Source organism: Barbus barbus (genome assembly GCF_936440315.1).
Source record: "Barbus barbus genome assembly, chromosome: 32".
In the NCBI taxonomy this organism is placed as follows: domain Eukaryota; kingdom Metazoa; phylum Chordata; class Actinopteri; order Cypriniformes; family Cyprinidae; genus Barbus; species Barbus barbus.
In genome coordinates, this window is record NC_136760.1 from 2,651,933 (window position 1) to 2,669,533 (window position 17,601).

The 17,601-nt window shown below is 36.9% G+C and overlaps 1 protein-coding gene across 1 annotated transcript in view; it reads left to right on the forward strand.

Annotated features, from left to right (window-relative positions):
* The window catches only part of LOC306852277 (uncharacterized protein MYH16), a 47,635-nt gene that overhangs the window by 20,453 nt on the left and 9,581 nt on the right, over nucleotides 1-17,601 (forward strand). Inside the window, exons 6-14 of the mRNA XM_079388993.1 lie at nucleotides 2,380-2,436; nucleotides 9,756-9,842; nucleotides 10,497-10,742; nucleotides 11,277-11,394; nucleotides 12,491-12,618; nucleotides 12,698-12,894; nucleotides 14,390-14,522; nucleotides 15,713-15,929; nucleotides 16,259-16,395. Coding sequence (XP_079245119.1) covers nucleotides 2,380-2,436; nucleotides 9,756-9,842; nucleotides 10,497-10,742; nucleotides 11,277-11,394; nucleotides 12,491-12,618; nucleotides 12,698-12,894; nucleotides 14,390-14,522; nucleotides 15,713-15,929; nucleotides 16,259-16,395 — 1,320 coding nt within the window. The remainder of the gene's footprint in view (nucleotides 1-2,379; nucleotides 2,437-9,755; nucleotides 9,843-10,496; nucleotides 10,743-11,276; nucleotides 11,395-12,490; nucleotides 12,619-12,697; nucleotides 12,895-14,389; nucleotides 14,523-15,712; nucleotides 15,930-16,258; nucleotides 16,396-17,601) is intronic.

Consider the following 17,601-nt stretch of genomic DNA (forward strand, 5'->3'; position numbering starts at 1 on the left):
GTCACACGAGGAGGATACAGGAACACGCAGACAAGGATGTAAACTCAAAATAACAGTCAGGGCAAGACAAGGCAAGGCTGACACAGACAGGAACACCGGGGAGTAGCAAGTAGACCAGACGAAAACTAACTGAACAGACAGGACTATAAATACACAGGATAATGAGACAAACACAGCTGGACAAGAATTAACTAATAATCACACTAAACAAGGACAGGAAACAAACTAAATATGGACACAAGAGGCGGGAACACATAACACACACTACAGAGGACTGACAACTATTAACTAGTTACTTATTAGCATGTCTATAACATATTGGCTGTTTATTAGTACGTATAAAGCACATATTCTGCCTGACCATATTCTACATCCCTACCCAATACCTAAACTTAACAAACTAGTAGTTAATGGCGAGAACTGGACCTTAAAATAAAGTGTGAGCGGCTGATCTGTTCTGTGTGTGTGTGTGTGTGTGTGTGTGTGCAGTACCTGGTCTTTCCTATGTTATGGGGGCAAAATGTCCCTACAAGGATAGTAATACCAGTAAATTTTGACCTTGTGGGGACATGTTATGGTCCCCATGAGGGAACAAGCTTATAGCAAGCTACAGAATTAAGTTTTTCTCAGAATCTAAAAATGCAGAAAGTTTTGTGTGAGGGGTAGGTTCACGGGTATGTTTATGGTAAGGGGATAGAAAATAGACTTTGTACAGTATAAAAACCATTACACCTATGGAATGAACCCACAATGATAAGAATAGCAGAGTGTGTGTGTATGTGTATGGAGGGCAGGCTGAACTGCTCAGTGAGTGTGAAGGGGGTGTGGATTCCCTTCTGTCTGAGGTGAGGTTGTGTGTGTGTGTGTGTGTGTGTGTGTGTGAGAGAGAGTGTGTGTCTGTGTGTGTGTCTCAGTCTGCTTCGGTCTCTGTTGCTCATGGCTGTTCTCTCCGCTGAAGTCCTTCGCTGGCATGTGAGTTCCTGAACTCTTCACTGCATTATAGTTTGCGGATGTTATTCCCTGTATTGTTCACATTTCTGCTTGTCCCTGCATGTGTGGAACATCAGTAGCTTGATCTGTAAAGTAACTTTTAATTCAGCTATTTTTAAATGGGAGTATCATTCAGGCCTTTGGGTTCAAGTTGAATCTCTTTCTGAGTGTGTGTGTGTGTTGGATCTGAGGTTGTCAGCATGTGTGTTATGTGTGTCCTCCAGCGATTCAGACAAACTTCCTGCCTATGACAGAGAGAAGATCATTCATAAGACATTATGTGCCACAAGACATGAGGATGAGGATTTCATCACTGTTTTCAAACTTGCAGTCATAAATTTCTGCCAGTAGGAAATGCATTACCCAGTTTACATTTCCTAATGTCATGTTTTTGGCACTATGGTATTTTGTGTTTAATATAACTCTTAAGGAAGTTTATTACATTTATTAAAGAAGTTTTTGCCGTGTGCACAGAAAAGGGTTTGACCCAGAGTATTTGCTTTGTGATAATTCCAGCGTGTCCCATATAGTTGGCCGTTCGCTCTTCCTCTGTGTTTTTTTACTGTGTGATTATGGTGTCACGCTGATTGGAGAGCTTATCTTAGATTTGGACACATTGAAAGAAAGCCAAAGGAGTGGGTTATTTTGGAAAATGGAATGTTATTCAATTATTTCAAATGTCTTTATTCCTTTACAATGTTTTTTTCACTAAAAAAAATCTCTTGATACTGAGTTGATGATACAGTAAAAATATGTAAGCACACTGCTATTCAAAAGTTTGTGGTCAGTAAGATCAGCAAGACTGCATTAATTTGATCAAAAGTGACAGTAAAGACACGATATTAATAATAGATAATAAATGCTATTCTTTTGAGCTTTCTATTCATCACAGAATCTTGAAAAATTAAAGAGTATCATAGTTTCCACAAAAATATGAAGCAGCACAACTGTTTTCAACATTGATAATAATCAGAAATTTTTCTTGAACAGCAAATCAGCATATTAGTATGATTTCTGAAGGATCATGTGACACGGAAAACTGGAGTAATGATGCTGAAAATTCAGCTTTGATCACAGGAATAAATTACATTTTAACATATATTCACATACAAAACAGCTATCTGAAATGGTAAAAATATTTCACAATTTGTACTGTATTTTGATCAAATAAATCAGCCTTGGTGAGCATCAGAGGCTACTTTTAGAAACATCAAAAACTCAAACAGTAGTTTGTGTGTATATACAGATTCTGTCTTTCTTTGTGCATTTAAATGAAAGTGTATATGCTTTTTAAGCTCAAGAGAGTATACATGGAATGATTCACTTTACACTATACCAAGTATGATTGTATTTGGTTTCTGTAACGCTGACCTGTATCTCATCCCACAGGTCCGCATTGAGGAGCTGGAGGAAGAGCTGGAGGCTGAGAGAGCCTTACGGGCAAAGGTACGACACAGAAATCTAACCTAACGAGCGTCTGCTGATTATGAACAGCCCACAATGACCTCATCTCTTAAACACACAATCTTAGATCTTTGTCCAGGATTGCCAGATAAGCGAGACTCTAATGTCGTCCATTAGCTTATCTGGGAGTTTGACTGATGAGGTATTTGTGGCACCTGAATGTACCTGCAAATGATTACAGGTCAACCTTCAGATACGCTCCTATAAAACAGAAATGTGCAGTCTCTCAGTGTCAGAGTAGCAAAAAGGCAATTGACTAAACTATATATTTGACTGTAGTTTTCAAAATAGTGCAGCTTTTCTAGTTACAACCTGTTTTCTCCAGCAAGTATCAGTGCATCTTGTGAGTTGAGCTGATAATCAAACACACTCCTGCCATATGTCGCTTTGGAAAGTTTTATTCATACGGAATTGATTCATGAAAATGAATGCAGCAGTTTTTAGAAATAAATATTTTGTTGACCACAGCATTTTTTTGTTTATTGTTTTTTTAGTTCATTTGTTAATGTTAATGTATCTGTTCAAGTTGAATTCTTTAAGGATTAATTGATGAAGGGCTGTTGAATCATTCGAATATAACGCACACCCGATGTGGTCAATTATTATGCTTATACTACGGTTACTGCACCTCAAGACATTGTCCAGATGTTGTATTTCAAGACATTCATCTGGTTTTAGTGCTTAAAATGCTCTTGTGAGTAGGATTAATTGCTTATGGATCTCATCCAATGCCATTGCTAATTCCAAAACATTATTTTAGAGCTGGCAATGGAGGCTTGAGCTGTTGATAGCAGACTAATGCAAAATAATTAAGTTATTAAAGAGAGAGTGTGTGAATTACCTGAGTCTGTGCATCTCTCAGCATTGTTCAGCAGCATCATCCCTGCTCATAGTAAAACTGTAAGTTGAACTGCTTCAAGAACACCGTTATTACCTCGCTAGTGAGAAATGACACGTAGCTTTTAAGTTGCTCAGCTTTTTTCACGTTTCTGTGTGAGTGTGTGTCAAAGCGTTACGTGTGAGTGTGAGAAAGAGAGTATATGCTTTCCGTACATAATTTAAAGTAATTTCATGACAAAAATTTGGAAATAATTAGTCATTTTATCCAATTGGTTGCTATATTTTTTAGCTTTCTCAGTGTTGTTGTGGGTTTTGGTTCTTTTTCTGTTGTAAGGACCTTTGAAATAACTGAAATCATTTGCCGAAGTTATATGGACATATATTGCGGTCAAGAGCTGCCTGGAACTACTTCAGCCATGCTTTTCCCTGAAAATAACTGCACACCTTAGAACGTTCATCAGCCAATCAGATTCAAGCATTCAGAACAGCTCTGTAGTATAGCTGACATTTTCTTACAGTTGTGAATTTATATCTCACAATTCTAAGAAAAAAATCTGAATTGCGTGACTGTGAAAAGATGTAAGAAGTCACAATTACCGTTATTTTTTCGCAATTACCCTTTATTTTTTATTTAGTGGTGGAAGTAAGCTTCCATACATTAAATATATGTTATTAATAAATTGAAGCAGTATTGGCTAAATCTAGTTTAAATCTCAAGATTTTGAAATAATTAAAAAATAGCACAGAAACAGAGATCTGTAGGATTGTAAAAGTTTTACAATCTGTTATGATTAACATAACTGCACAAAGCAAATCCTCAGTTGAATCGGCTCATTTGATTCTGTTGATTCACACATGCTGCTTTGAACCTTCTGCCATCAAACTTGAACTAAAGTTCAATTCAGAATCTGCTCAAAAGAACGATTTGTTCGTGAAGGCCTGACCTCAGCGTGGAAACGAATGAATTATGCTGGACGGCCGCTCTGCTCTGTGATCCGGTCATATGTGTGTGTGTGTGTGTGTAATCCTGTGCAGATCTGACGGGTATCAGCTATCGGCAGGAGTCAGGGCTGATGTGGACAGAGTCTGGCATTGGTTTGAGTTGTGTTTGGGGCAGAGGCACCTCTGCTTCGTTCAGTCGGGCAGTCATGGCCTAATGGATAGAGAGTCGGACTTGTAACCCGAAGGTCGTGGGTTCGAGTCTAAGGTCAGGCAGGGATTGTAGGTGGGGGGAGTGAATAAGCAACACTCTCTCCACCCTTAATACCACGACTGAGGTGAGACCCTTGAGCAAGGCACCGAACCCCCAACTGCTCCCCGGGCGCCGCAGCATTGGCTGCCCACTGCTCCGGGTGTATGTTCACTACTGTAGGGAACAAATGCAGAGAACAAATTCCGAGTATGGGTCACCATACTCGGCCACACACCACTTCCCTTTCTCTCCCTTTCCCTTTCCTGCTTAAGGATAAATCATCTGCACCTGGAATAACAGATCAGCCCAGAGTTATCCAGCCCAGCCTTATCACCGCCCAGCTCTTCAAGGGGTGTTTCAGCGTATAAATGCAATCAGCATGATACATGCGCTGAAGGCCTCAGTCTTTATATAGCTCAAGCTGTTTTTCTACTTGACTGTGCAGTTGATGCATCACACTACTGATGCTCATTTGCATGCAGTCGAAGTCTGATCTTTAACCTTTGTCACCCATGTGACCAGAAATCACCAACTCTTATTGAAACTCTCATGATTAAGAGCTTTTTGCTGCTGTAGTGTTAAAGGTGATGAAGATTCAGCATCGTATAAAAGAAAATGGTAACACTTTATTCTGATAGACCACTTTAGATATTCTACTAACTATAAGTAACTTTGAAACAACAAAAGTTGACTAGTTGTCATTAGAGTATTAGTAGACTGTCGGCTTAATATCTGCTAAAACTTTATTTTGATGGACACTCAACTGACTTTGAGTAACTTTGCAAGTATATGTCAACTTATTCTACTAACCCAAACCCTAACCTAACAGTCTACTCTAATGAGAGTTAGTTGAAGTGTAGTTGCAGGGCTACTTATAGTTAGTAGAATTTCTAATGTAGAATATGTAATAAAGGGTAACTAAGAAAAAGTTTAGTAACCAATGCTATTATAAGAAAGCTGGCATGCCATGCACTCAGAAAAAATTATAATTATGACGACTCCTTTGAAAAAAAACAATCTTTATTTGGGCATGCACTCTGAAAAAATATTAATTGTGACATTCCTTATCATGATGTCACACGCTCTGAAAAAAAAATAATATTCATTATGATGTCAAGCTCTCAGAAAAAAAAAATATTTATGACTACACGCATTCTTAAAAAGCTAATATTCATTATCATGTCATCGCACAACCGTAAAAAATAATAGACTCTTTGTATCAGTAATTAAATTTGCCTTTGTTGTCTGTAATCTCTATAATTAAAACTACAGATTGATTTGCAACAGCCATACAACCCTTTTCCATCACATCTTGTGTATCATCTAGAATTTAAAATTTCCCATACATCTTCGTTTGATCACTCCTATGGTGTGAAATCATAAATATGATATTTCCGACTCCTTGAAGGCTGTTTATTCCCATTTCTTTCCTGATGGAAGTTATACATTTTCATTCATCCGTTTCTAGGCGGCGATGCCTGTACATGTCCTAAAATAAAAGCACTGTACCTGATCTGCATGCAGACTTCATGTCTTTAGGAAGCGATGGCTTGACTCCAGCACTCACAGGCTCTCGTGTGGAGCTCCCGGAGACAGAAACCTGTTAAAGGTCACGTTATTCAGCACTGTGATCTTCTGCTGTAAGCTACAGAGAACCTCATAAAGCTGAGCGGGAATATTGTCTGACGGAGTGACATGGCCCGTGGCTGTGGATGTGAAGGTGTCTTCGTGTTGGGTGGCTAGTGTGAGAGTCAAGCACGGACATGTGTGCGTTTATCATGCTTCTGCCTCCACAGACCTCCGGAGGATCGACACAGACGTGCCATTGTTCTTCTCAGATAGCATCGGATGTACCGCATTATATTCCAGAGGTTTCCACAGAGGAATTCAAGCCCTCATCTACTGCAAACACACACGCCAAGAGCACACGTGCATCCTGACACTTATATATCTCCATTAGACTGAACACATACAGGCTCTACATACCTTATGATGAGCTCCGGAAAGTTTACAGCATGACTGCATTTACATATACAGACAGGGTTTCTGCAGAGCTTAAAAAGCTTAATTTGCCCTTCCACAAATGAAAACCTTAAATCAGAGCAGAAAGTCTTCAATAAATAAAGTTATAGCATTAAATGTTGCGTGCACTGCACAAAAAAAAAAAAATATTTTGACTTGTATTCTAGTGTAAATTTCTAAACATCCTTAAATCAAGATACATTTACTGGAGGTGCAAAATTAAGATATGAATTATGAGAATTAAATGAAGTGAGTTTATGCGTAAATCAAGAACTATCTGTCAGTGGGATGAATGAAAACTTGAGCCTATTGTCAGATATTTGTTCTTGTTTTAATCATAAACTCACTTCATTTTGATCAGTTTCTCATAAACCAAGACTTCATTTCATTTAACTTTTCCAGTCAATGTATCTTGATTTCTGAATCTTTAGAAATTTGCACTGGAAAATGAGACAAAAATACTCAGGAACAACATTGCGGTTTTTTCCATTGTGATCAGGAGGTCCAGTAAAAGTAATTTTTAAACGATCGTTTTTGTAAAATGAATGAAAAAGTGATGGAGATCTGTTGGAAGTTGTATACTCAGACTAATTTGTTTTAGAAGTATTGCTAATGCAACTAATAACTCATGTTATGCTCATTTTTACATTTAAAAACATATTGATATATTTACATGTATTCCTTAAATGATCTGAACTTAGTCTTAAATGTCTCTTCATAAAACCTGGACCCTCTCAGACTAATGAATTTCCATGATATATATAGGGTACAACGGGGCTAAAGGCCCACCTTAAGAAAAAATTAGCTATTCACTGCGCGTAAAATGTATAATTGCATTACATTGCTGTAGTTAATTACATTAATGTAGCAACAGATTTTGTGTGAAAATAAATAATTTAAGTTGTTTATTTTGTTTAAAAATGTATGAGGTGGTAACAGGGGCCTTTTACCCCACACACGGGGTAAAAGACCCACGGTAGTGATACTAATACTTCAGCTAAAATAATGTTTTGTTTAATAATGTCTAAGTTAATGCTTGTTCAAAATAATAACTTTAGCAAAGTTTGTACTGTTTTCTGCTTAATTTAAAATAATAATAATAATTTTTTTGTTCAATAAATACACTGTAATTAATATGTTAATATAAAAAATATATTTAGAAACAAAATAATTTTAATAAGTAAAGATTCTGAAAGTATTGAAGGAAATCCAATAATAATTGAAAATATATTTACAGTATGATGGTTTCATTCTAAACATGGTGATCATCTCTAATATGGACACATACATGATATATATGATATTTATAACAACATAATATATGATATTTACCATCTGAATCTAACCATGTCATGTCAACAAATGGATAAGTCCGCGATCTATTAATTATCATGTTAATTAATTTAGCTCCAACAGCAGGGGCGCTTTTTACCCCAAACACCATACTTTTACATATTCTTTTGTTATTTAAAAACTGTTGCTTTAAATATCTTAAAACTGAAAATTGTTAATAGACCTTTGTCTCAAAATAGATGCATTAATTTGAGCGATTCTCATTTGCTACTTAAATCTACAAAATTTAAAAACCCCATAAATGATTAGGTCAAGTAAGCACAGAATCAACTTTGCACTGCTGCGCGCGATCGCGTCAAAGATCAGACAAATAAAGCACGTGCATCTTGAAAAGCGGATGTTTTGGAAAGTGCTAAGCCATGTTTTTGTGCCGTCTAGCGGTTTAGAGGAAAATAATATCAAAGGCGCCTTTAGCCCCGTTGTACCCTATATTTGTACTTTGATATTTATTTTACAGTTTATGTCTGGATAAATTTAGTTTTATTTTATACAGCTTGCTCTTAAAACAGTAATTTACAGCCTGGAAATCACACTTTAGATATTCCCAGATATTTCCAAGACTTTGGGAACACTGTATATAACAACTAAATCTATAACACTATAAATGGCATTTATGGTCCCACTTTATATTAAGTGGCCATAATAATTATGTACTTGCATCAAAAAATAAGTACAATGTACTTATTGTGGTCATGTTGTATTGCAAAACACTTTTGCTGCGATTGAGGTGGGATACGGGTAAGATTAGGGACAGGTTTGGTGGGATGGGTAGGTTAAGGTATAAGGGATGGGTCAACAGTGTAATTATAAATGTAATTACAGAAATTAATTACAGATGTAATTACATGCAGGTATTTTTAAAATATAAGTACAATGTAAAAACATGTATTTACATAAGTGCATTGTACTAAATTATTAATTTAAATGCAAGTACATGGTTGTTAAGGCCACCTAATATAAAGTGGGACCACATTTTTAAAGACACAAGCACACATTTCAAAATTGAAATGATAAAGAAACAGATATATTTTCCAAAATTAATTTATAATAAACTTATTTGCACACTCAGTGGCTGTATTGGAGAGCAGCCTTCATCTCACATGGATTATGAGGAAATATTGATCATGTCTAATGTTAACAGATAGTTGCATAATTGTTTTATTTGATAGGCTTTATTGCAGTACAGCACCGTGTCTGATCACCAGCTTCTGTTCTGGCCTGTGATTCCTCTCACCTTGTGTGCTTATATTTATTCTCATTCTCATCATTTGACGTGACGCTGCGGACGATTATATCTCAAACAGCTGGAGAATAAATGAAGAAACCTGTTTTTGCATTCAAGATATGCTTTGATGTGTTGTAGCATAAACAAATGTCTTGTTTATTCATTTTAATAAGCATCTGTTGAACAGCACTGAGGATTTTTATCGCTGTTCAACAATGAGTTCGGCTCTAGATTTGAAAAACAAACCTTCATGTGTGTTTTGTTAAAGTGTTATGATGGTTTTTGAATTTGCCTTTAGGCTCTTGGATCCATCAAAGATCTCATGTTTTAGATTTTGTCCCTCTGTAATGTAATGTTGTGTTGTAGCATAATTCTGTAAGTGATCCAGACACTAGGAGGGTCTAGACTAGACTCTTGTTATGGTTGTTTCTAATCACTTCCCCACATCTATCATCTGCCCTGCTTTAACTCTACATACACACTCATGTCCTGACCTGCATGTGGATCGTCTCTATAACATCTCTGTTTAAAGCAGAACTGTGGATGAGCATGCAAATTTATTATCTGTACATGTATTTATTACATATACAATCTGGAATATGTGGCATGATGATGACTGTTAAACTCTAGCTGTGTGTTTGGGAGTAAATGTACAGTGTTTTTCCACAGGTGGAGAAGCAGCGCGCTGATTTGAGCCGTGAACTGGATGATCTGACAGACAAACTGGAGGAAGCAGGAGGAGCCACGGCCTCCCAGGTATATAAAAAAACACTGGTTATGATTGTTTTAAATATTTGTTCAAATACTATAAGTAAATCAAATTTAATTGCATATTTTTTTGTAATTACATGTTTCAAATAAACTCTGCCATTCCGTTTATCAGAATTTTTTTTATCTCTAAAGGCAGAAATTGGATTTCATAATCAAATAAAATTTTTCTTTCACTTATGAGAATATGAAAGTGATATGTTTTATGCACTGCTGTTCAAAAGCTTGTTGTCAGTGTGATTTTTGTTTTTTGAAAGAAGTCTATTCTGCTGACTAAGGCTGCATTTATTTGATCAAAAATACAGTACAAACAGTAAAAAAAAGTGAAATATTATTACAATTTAAAATAGTTTTCTGTTTCTCATCATTTCTGGTTATTATCAATGTTGAAAACTGCTTCATATTTTTGTGAAATCCGTGATACATTTTATTTTTCAGGATTTCAGAAGTTCAAAACAACAGCGTTTATTTGAAAAAGAAGTCTTTTACAACATTATAAATGTTTTACTGTAACTTTTGATCAATTTAGTGCATTCTTACTGAACAAAAGTATTAATTTCTTAATCTTACTGACCTCAAACTTTTGAACGATAGTGTAAAACATGCAATGGCACTTTTTTGTGCCATGTTCTGTGTGTGTAGATGGAGATGAATAAGAAGCGTGAGCTGGAGCTGCAGCGTCTCCGGCGGGAGCTGGAGGAGTCGTCGGTGCAGGCGGAGGCGGTGGCCGCGGCGCTGAGGAAGCGTCACAGCGATGCTCTGTCGGAGCTGGGAGAACAGTGCGAGAGCCTGCAGAGAACCAGAGCTAAACTGGAGAAAGAGAAACAGAGTCTGAGGCTGGAGGTGGACGATCTGGCGGCTTCGCTGGACACACTGCAGAAAGCCAAGGTCAGCTCTGAACACACTCAGCCTCTCAGGAGAGCATTTACTGCTGCAGATGTACGGCATTCAGACTCTCCTGATGCTCTGAGCACCGAAAAACACATTAAAAGACCTTTATGAGAACTTATCTTGACAAGTTGCACTGTTTTACTGGTTTTAAAGGGGTTTTGGGATATGTCAGCTGTTAAACCAGATGCACCAGCTTGGCCTGGCTGGGAGACTGTTTTAAAGGAATAGTTCAGACAAAAATTTAAATTAGCTGAAAATGTGCTCATCCTCAGGCCATGCAAGATGTAGATGAATTTGTTTCTTCATCAGATTTGAAGAAATGTAACTTTCCATCACTTTTGGTTCAGATTTGATTCTTGGGCAACAGAAATAAATGCCTACCGCAATTATTATTATTTTTCATCTGGATCTCAGTGAATCATTGCTGTAGGATTTGTTTGATTTCGTCTCAGGCCTTTCATTAGGTTTGTGAGACATGAGCAGGAGCCACTGATTAAAGCTAATGTCATGTATGATCATGTGTAACATCAGGCATCGACTGACACTCAGATGAGAAAACTGGAGGAGCTGCTCTGTGATGCCAACACTAGGAATGAAGACCTGCAGAAAACTGTGAACGAGGTTACAGCTGCCAAGAACAGACTCACAGGTGACTGATGAAGATCTCACATCAATACCTGAGTCACACTACACTTCAAAAATTTTGGTTTGATACTTACTTTTATCGAACAAGGATGCATTAAATTGGTCAAAATCGACAGTTTAGATTTCAAATTAAATGCTGTTGTTTTTGAACTTTCTGTTCACCAAATAATTTTTTTTAAAGAAAAATTAAATGTATCACAGTTTACTGAAGAGTAATGATGCTGAAAATTCATCTTTGATTCCAGGAATAAATTACATTTCAACATTTAATTACATAGAAAACTGTTATTTTGAATTGTAATAATATTTAACAATTTTACTCATTTAATTTTTCATAAATGCACCCTTGGTGAGCAGAAGAGACTTATTTTAAAACTTTTAAAAATTATACAGAAACTTTTGAACAGTTGAGTTTTAAAAGATGTCACCCTTACATATACTTATAAATAGAGAATTGAAATAAATAAATCATTTTGGCATAATTGCAACCTTATATCTTGCATTTGCAACTTCATATCTGTCAATTCTGACTCTTTCATTTAATTATGGCTTAATATCTTGCAGTTGCACTTGCAGCTTTATATATGATGCAATTCTATTTTAAACAATATCTCAGAATTACCCATTTTATGTTTTTTACACCATTTTTGGTTTTACTTTAATTTATATTTTGAGCAAAATTGATTCACAATTGCTAGTCAGAAGCAGATGATTTTAGGGAGAGGGGACATTTTCATTCTGATTGGATTGGATAACAATTTGGACACGCCCCTGAGTGCAAGATGAGTCATCATCATTTTCACATAGCATAAAGATTTTTTTTAAGGTTTATATTTGCCTTTACTATGATAGGACAGAATATAGACAGGAAGCAAGGTGAGTTGACTATTGGCTCAGGCAAGGCTCTAAATTGCATGTGTAAAAATACCTTGAAATCTGTTTTGTCCACTTTTAGTGTAGCCTCAGAGGAAATACACACAATCTAAAGCCACGAATCACTCCAGATTTGATTTCATGGGCTGTTTCATCTGGTTAAACAGTTGTTAATTGGACTTACACATTTAAAAATGCTTTAAAAGTATTCAAACTTGCCTTTGCAGCTGAAAACAATGAGCTGACGAGGCAGATGGAGGAGATGGAGAACAAGGGCAGCCACCTGAGCCGATCGAAAGCCCTGCTGATATCCCAACAAGAGGAACTCAAGAAACAGTTAGATGAGGAGGTCAAGGTGTGTGCGGTTAACTGATCAAACTCCAATGGAGGAGATTGTTTTGCAGTGATTGTGTCATGGTTCGGTCTGTTGTCAGGCTAAAGCGCTGCTGGGCAGCAGTCTGTCTGCGCTGCGGCAGGAGTGTGACACGCTGAAGGAGCAGCTGGAGGAGGAGCAGGAGAGCAAACAGGAGCTGCAGCGCCTCATCTCCAAACTCAACAGTGACGTCACGCACTGGAGGAGCCGCCATGAGGCTGATGCCATCCAGCACAGCGACGAGCTGGAAGAAGCCAAGTATGCATTAATGGTGTAACCATACGCTTTGAGTAGGACATTATTGCAGGGACGTTCTTTGTTGTGCCTGTAGCAACATTCAGAATGGTCCGGGGATACAAGGGTAATATAGGGAAACAAAATATTTTTCTGATTAAAAAAAAAGGTTTGCTGGGAATGCCAAAATGTTGTGATTATATATCAATATGGCTGTAAAATAATAAAAAAATTGAATTAAACACTGAATTAAGAACAAAATAACTCTACAAAATTACTGCTTGCGTGTGAATGAACACAGTGCTGCCCTTCAGTCTGAAACCCATGATGGACATATTTATTTAATTAAATCAGAGCATTTGCAGTGTGATAATTGCAATAAGCCATATCATGAATTTGGTTTTATTTTGATAAATCGTGCAGCCCATTTAAAACGTTAAATCTGAATCAGAATGATCTGGATTTGGAAATCCCATGTTTTGCTATCCAGGATCAGGTAATCCATGTTACGTTCATGCCGGTTTTCAAGGCCACATTGGATTGGATTGCTCCGAACCAGATTCGCAGTTTTCCAGATTAACAAAGACAGGGTACCAGTTCTAATTAAATAGCATTGGTTAATTAAAGAGTTTCTATTTGAGAAGACAGAAACTGCACAAGAATACAGTACAAACATCCCCTTCCATTTTCAATTTCATCTGATGCACATAATCCATAAAAAATATTTGGTCACACTTGATTTTAAGGTCCAGTTCTCGCTATAGCAACCCATTAACTATGACTTTTGCCTCCTAAACTCCTAATTTGCTGCTTATTAATAGTTAGTAAGGTAGTTAAGTTTAGGTATTGGGTAAGCTTAGGGATGTAGACTATGGTCATGCAGAATATGTGCTGTATAAGTACTAATAAACAGCCAATATGTTAATAATAGGCATGATAATAAGCAACTAGTTAATAGTGAGAATTGGTCTCTATCCTAAAGTGTTACCAAATATTCATGCAATAAGTGATGCGGTTATTATAAACCACTTCTGACTGGTTCCTCTCAGATAGTGTCTTTGTAATATATATATAGTGGTAAATAACAGTTAAAAGTAATTAAATATATTATTTTAGTTTGATAATGACACATTTTTGGGGACAAAATCTCTTTTACTATACTGAAAAGTTTAATAGATATTCTACTTCTATCTTTATCTGCTTTATTATTGTAACGGTTAAATAAATAAAGCACAGAATATAAATGTGCATACATGAAATCCACCCTGAATCTGCCCTTCTGCTGGGATTTGCTGAATCAAATTGATCCTAATCTAAAATGTTTTGTACAACACATGCTGAATGTTTGCTCCAGATCAAAACCAAAACTCCATTTTCTTTTGAACGACACACATTCAAGATTTGATCCAATCCAGTAGCCGAAAACCAGTCAAATTTCTTTTGAACATCTGGGGCCAGACTGTTCTTCTGTAGATGATGTTAAGTTCACCAGCATGTTCGTAACGAGTGTCCATTGCAGGAAGAAGCTGTTGGCTCGTCTGCAGGAGGCCGAGGAGGCAGCGGAGGCCACACAGGCCAAGTGCTCCAGTCTGGAGAAAACCAAGCAGAGACTGCAGGGAGAGGTGGAGGAGCTGTGTGTGGATCTGGAGAAGGTATGAGCCCTTCGCAGATGTACACAAGACTCTCACGCATAAATATGAAATCTACTGACACGTCAGTGCAATCTGAGCAGTTCCATATTCACAAAAGCTCTCTAGAAATATAAGCACGCTGGTGAAACATCTACTGCTATTGAATTCATTTTTAAATTACTAACACATTTTTTGCATTCATGCTGTAACGCTGTACAATGTAAAAAATGTATAATTCAGTGCAGCTTGTTGAATTCAGATTGTCATACTTTGTTTTGTCAATTTAAATTTGTTGTTCAAGAAATGCATCTCATTCTGTCGTGGCAACTTCAGATTTCTTGTACAGCTAATTTTCTATTAGTAATGCTATAAATTGTCTAAATGTTTAATTTTGGTAGCCGTATTTATAGATGAATTATGCTGTCTTTGCATTCACCTTATAAATCAAAGATATCTGGGATATAGTTTCTTTGTGTTTGTGACTCAAAAGATCAATACTGTACGTAGTTGTTTTTTTACTGTGTAGTTACTATAGTTGGGTATTGAGAGAAATTTCATTCAATTTCATTTTCGATTCACAAGCTTGAGATTCAGATTCAATCTCGACTCGATAGCACAATTTTATTTCAAGAAAAAGCTCCATCAACAAATGCTATAAACTACACAATAAACCCTGTAAGCTAGCTATCATGTTTATGGTCATTTAATGTCTTTCCTTGATTTATTTCAGTCAGTTGTTCTGTTTCCTTTGTTTATTCATGTTTATTTGGTGCTGTAACTATTAGTAAAGAGGAAGAGATGATCGCTTCATTAGGCCATCTGTCACCAAACATTAAAAAGCAGCAAAACTGCACTTATTGCTTGTATTTCATAATAAAATGTACAGATTATGAAAGCTGAGACTGTTTGAAATCAAAAGCAACAAAGCATTTATTGAATGGGAGGCACTACAAATAATGTTTTATAGTGTTTTATAGTGTTTGGATTCTTGGTTCATCAAAATGAGAATCCATTAAAATTAAGAAAACAATATTTTCAATGCATCTACAACCAGCCAAAACACAATATAAGCTGGTCTTTCATGAAACACCATTGCACTACCTTAGCTGTTAACATGTCTTACGTCAGGCTTTGACAAGCAATTCTGCACAGGCCAGATTCACAGATTCGGCCAGGCAGCGGAGTGCTAGTAATGACTGTCCCTCCTGCAGGCGAACAATGTGGCCGCAGTTCTGGATAAGAAGCAGCGGATGCTGGACAAACAGCTGAGTGACTGGAGGCAGAAGTCTGAGGAGCTGCTGTCGGAGGTGGAGAGCTGTCAGAAGGAGAGCAGACAACATGCCGCAGAGCTCTTCAAGCTCAAAACCACCTATGAGGAGTCCGTGGAGCAAAGCGAGGCTCTCCGCAGGGAAAACAAGGCCTTACAGGGTAACGCTGACACGTCTGTCACCATCACGTCATTATGGATATCTGTTTATTTCAAACCTTTTGTGAAGATGCATGTGTGATGGCCTGTAAAAACATGACAGAACTCATATAAACACAGATTACAGTAGAACTGAGCCAGCGTGATGTGGGACCGTCAGTCTCCATCTGTCATTATAGGCTTGGTTTGAATGGCTGCGGTTTTCAGACCGTAATTAGTTGAGGAAGGCAGTCCAACAAAAACAAGCTGACTCAATAATGGACGGAGAGAATGATGCTTCAGAATTCTCCTAAAATGCCAAATAAACTGTAATTCTGCATCTGTGTTTCAGAGGAGATCGCAGATCTTACCGACCAGCTGTCAGATGGAGGGAAGAGTGTCCACGAGCTTCAGAAAATGAAGAAGAAAATTGAGATGGAGAAAGACGAGCTGCAGGCGTCACTGGAGGAGTCAGAGGCAGCATTAGAGGTCTGGAGAAATACTCCGATTTTCCTTTTTCTGCTTGATGATTACTCTATAAATAGAGGTAAATCTCACCAAAACTGTCATTACTGTAATACAAGTACATATGTATCCTACTGGAGTCAGTAAGATTTTATTTATTGAAGAACTTCATACTTTTACACATCAAGAATGAATTAAATGGATCAGAAGTGACTAGAAAGACATTTATAAAGTTACAAAAGATTTCCATTTCAAATACATGCTGTTCTTTTGAACTTTCTGTTTATCAAAGAATCCTGAAAAATAAAAAGAATCACAGTTTCCGCAAACAATATTCAGCAGTACAAAAGTTTTCAACATTGATAATAATCAGAAATGTTTCTTGAGCAGTAAATCAGTATATTAGAATGATTTCTGAAGATCATGTGACACTGAAGACTGGAGGAATGATGCTGAAAATTCAGCTTTAATCACAGAAATAAATACATTTTAGAATATATTCACATAGAAAACAGCTATTTTAAATTGTAATAATATTTCACAATTTTTCGATCAAATTTTTTGATCAAATAAATGCAGCCTTGGTGAACAGAAGAGACTTCTCTCAGTTTATGACCAAAATTTATAAAGAAAAAGAAAAAATCCTTTTGTTAAAAGATACTTTCCTATTTATTTATATTCACTTTTTGGTGAAAAATATTCCAGACATGCCTTTATGAGATTAACCAGTCTTCATTTTAATCAGAAAGACTTATTTCAATTGACCAGGTGTTCAGAAACACTAGTATGATCTTTAGTAAAGAGCAGAAGCCAAACACAACAGCACAATGACATTTAGATTTGCTCATTATTATTTCCCAACAACCAAAGCGGTCTTAATCGGTTTGAATCACCAGGATGTGCACCGATGAGTAAAAACGACAGAATCCTCTCAGGCTTGTCATGTTTTTACTCAAGAAGTGTTCACCTTCTGGCTCAGATGCCAGCTGATGATAAATGGAGCTGCTGTAAGACTGTGTTTTTTAAAATGACATGTCATGACGTGGCCGCTGACCCCGTGACCTCTGCTTGTGTGGTCTGACGGCCGTCCAGCTGACGGCACTGATGGATGATGTTCAAGAAGACAGAGGAGCGCTGCTTTACATCTGGCGTTTGTGTTTTTCCAGAGGAACCATTCAGAAACTCTTGATATGTTCATTATCCACTTGAAGCAGTAGATTTGAACGTGTA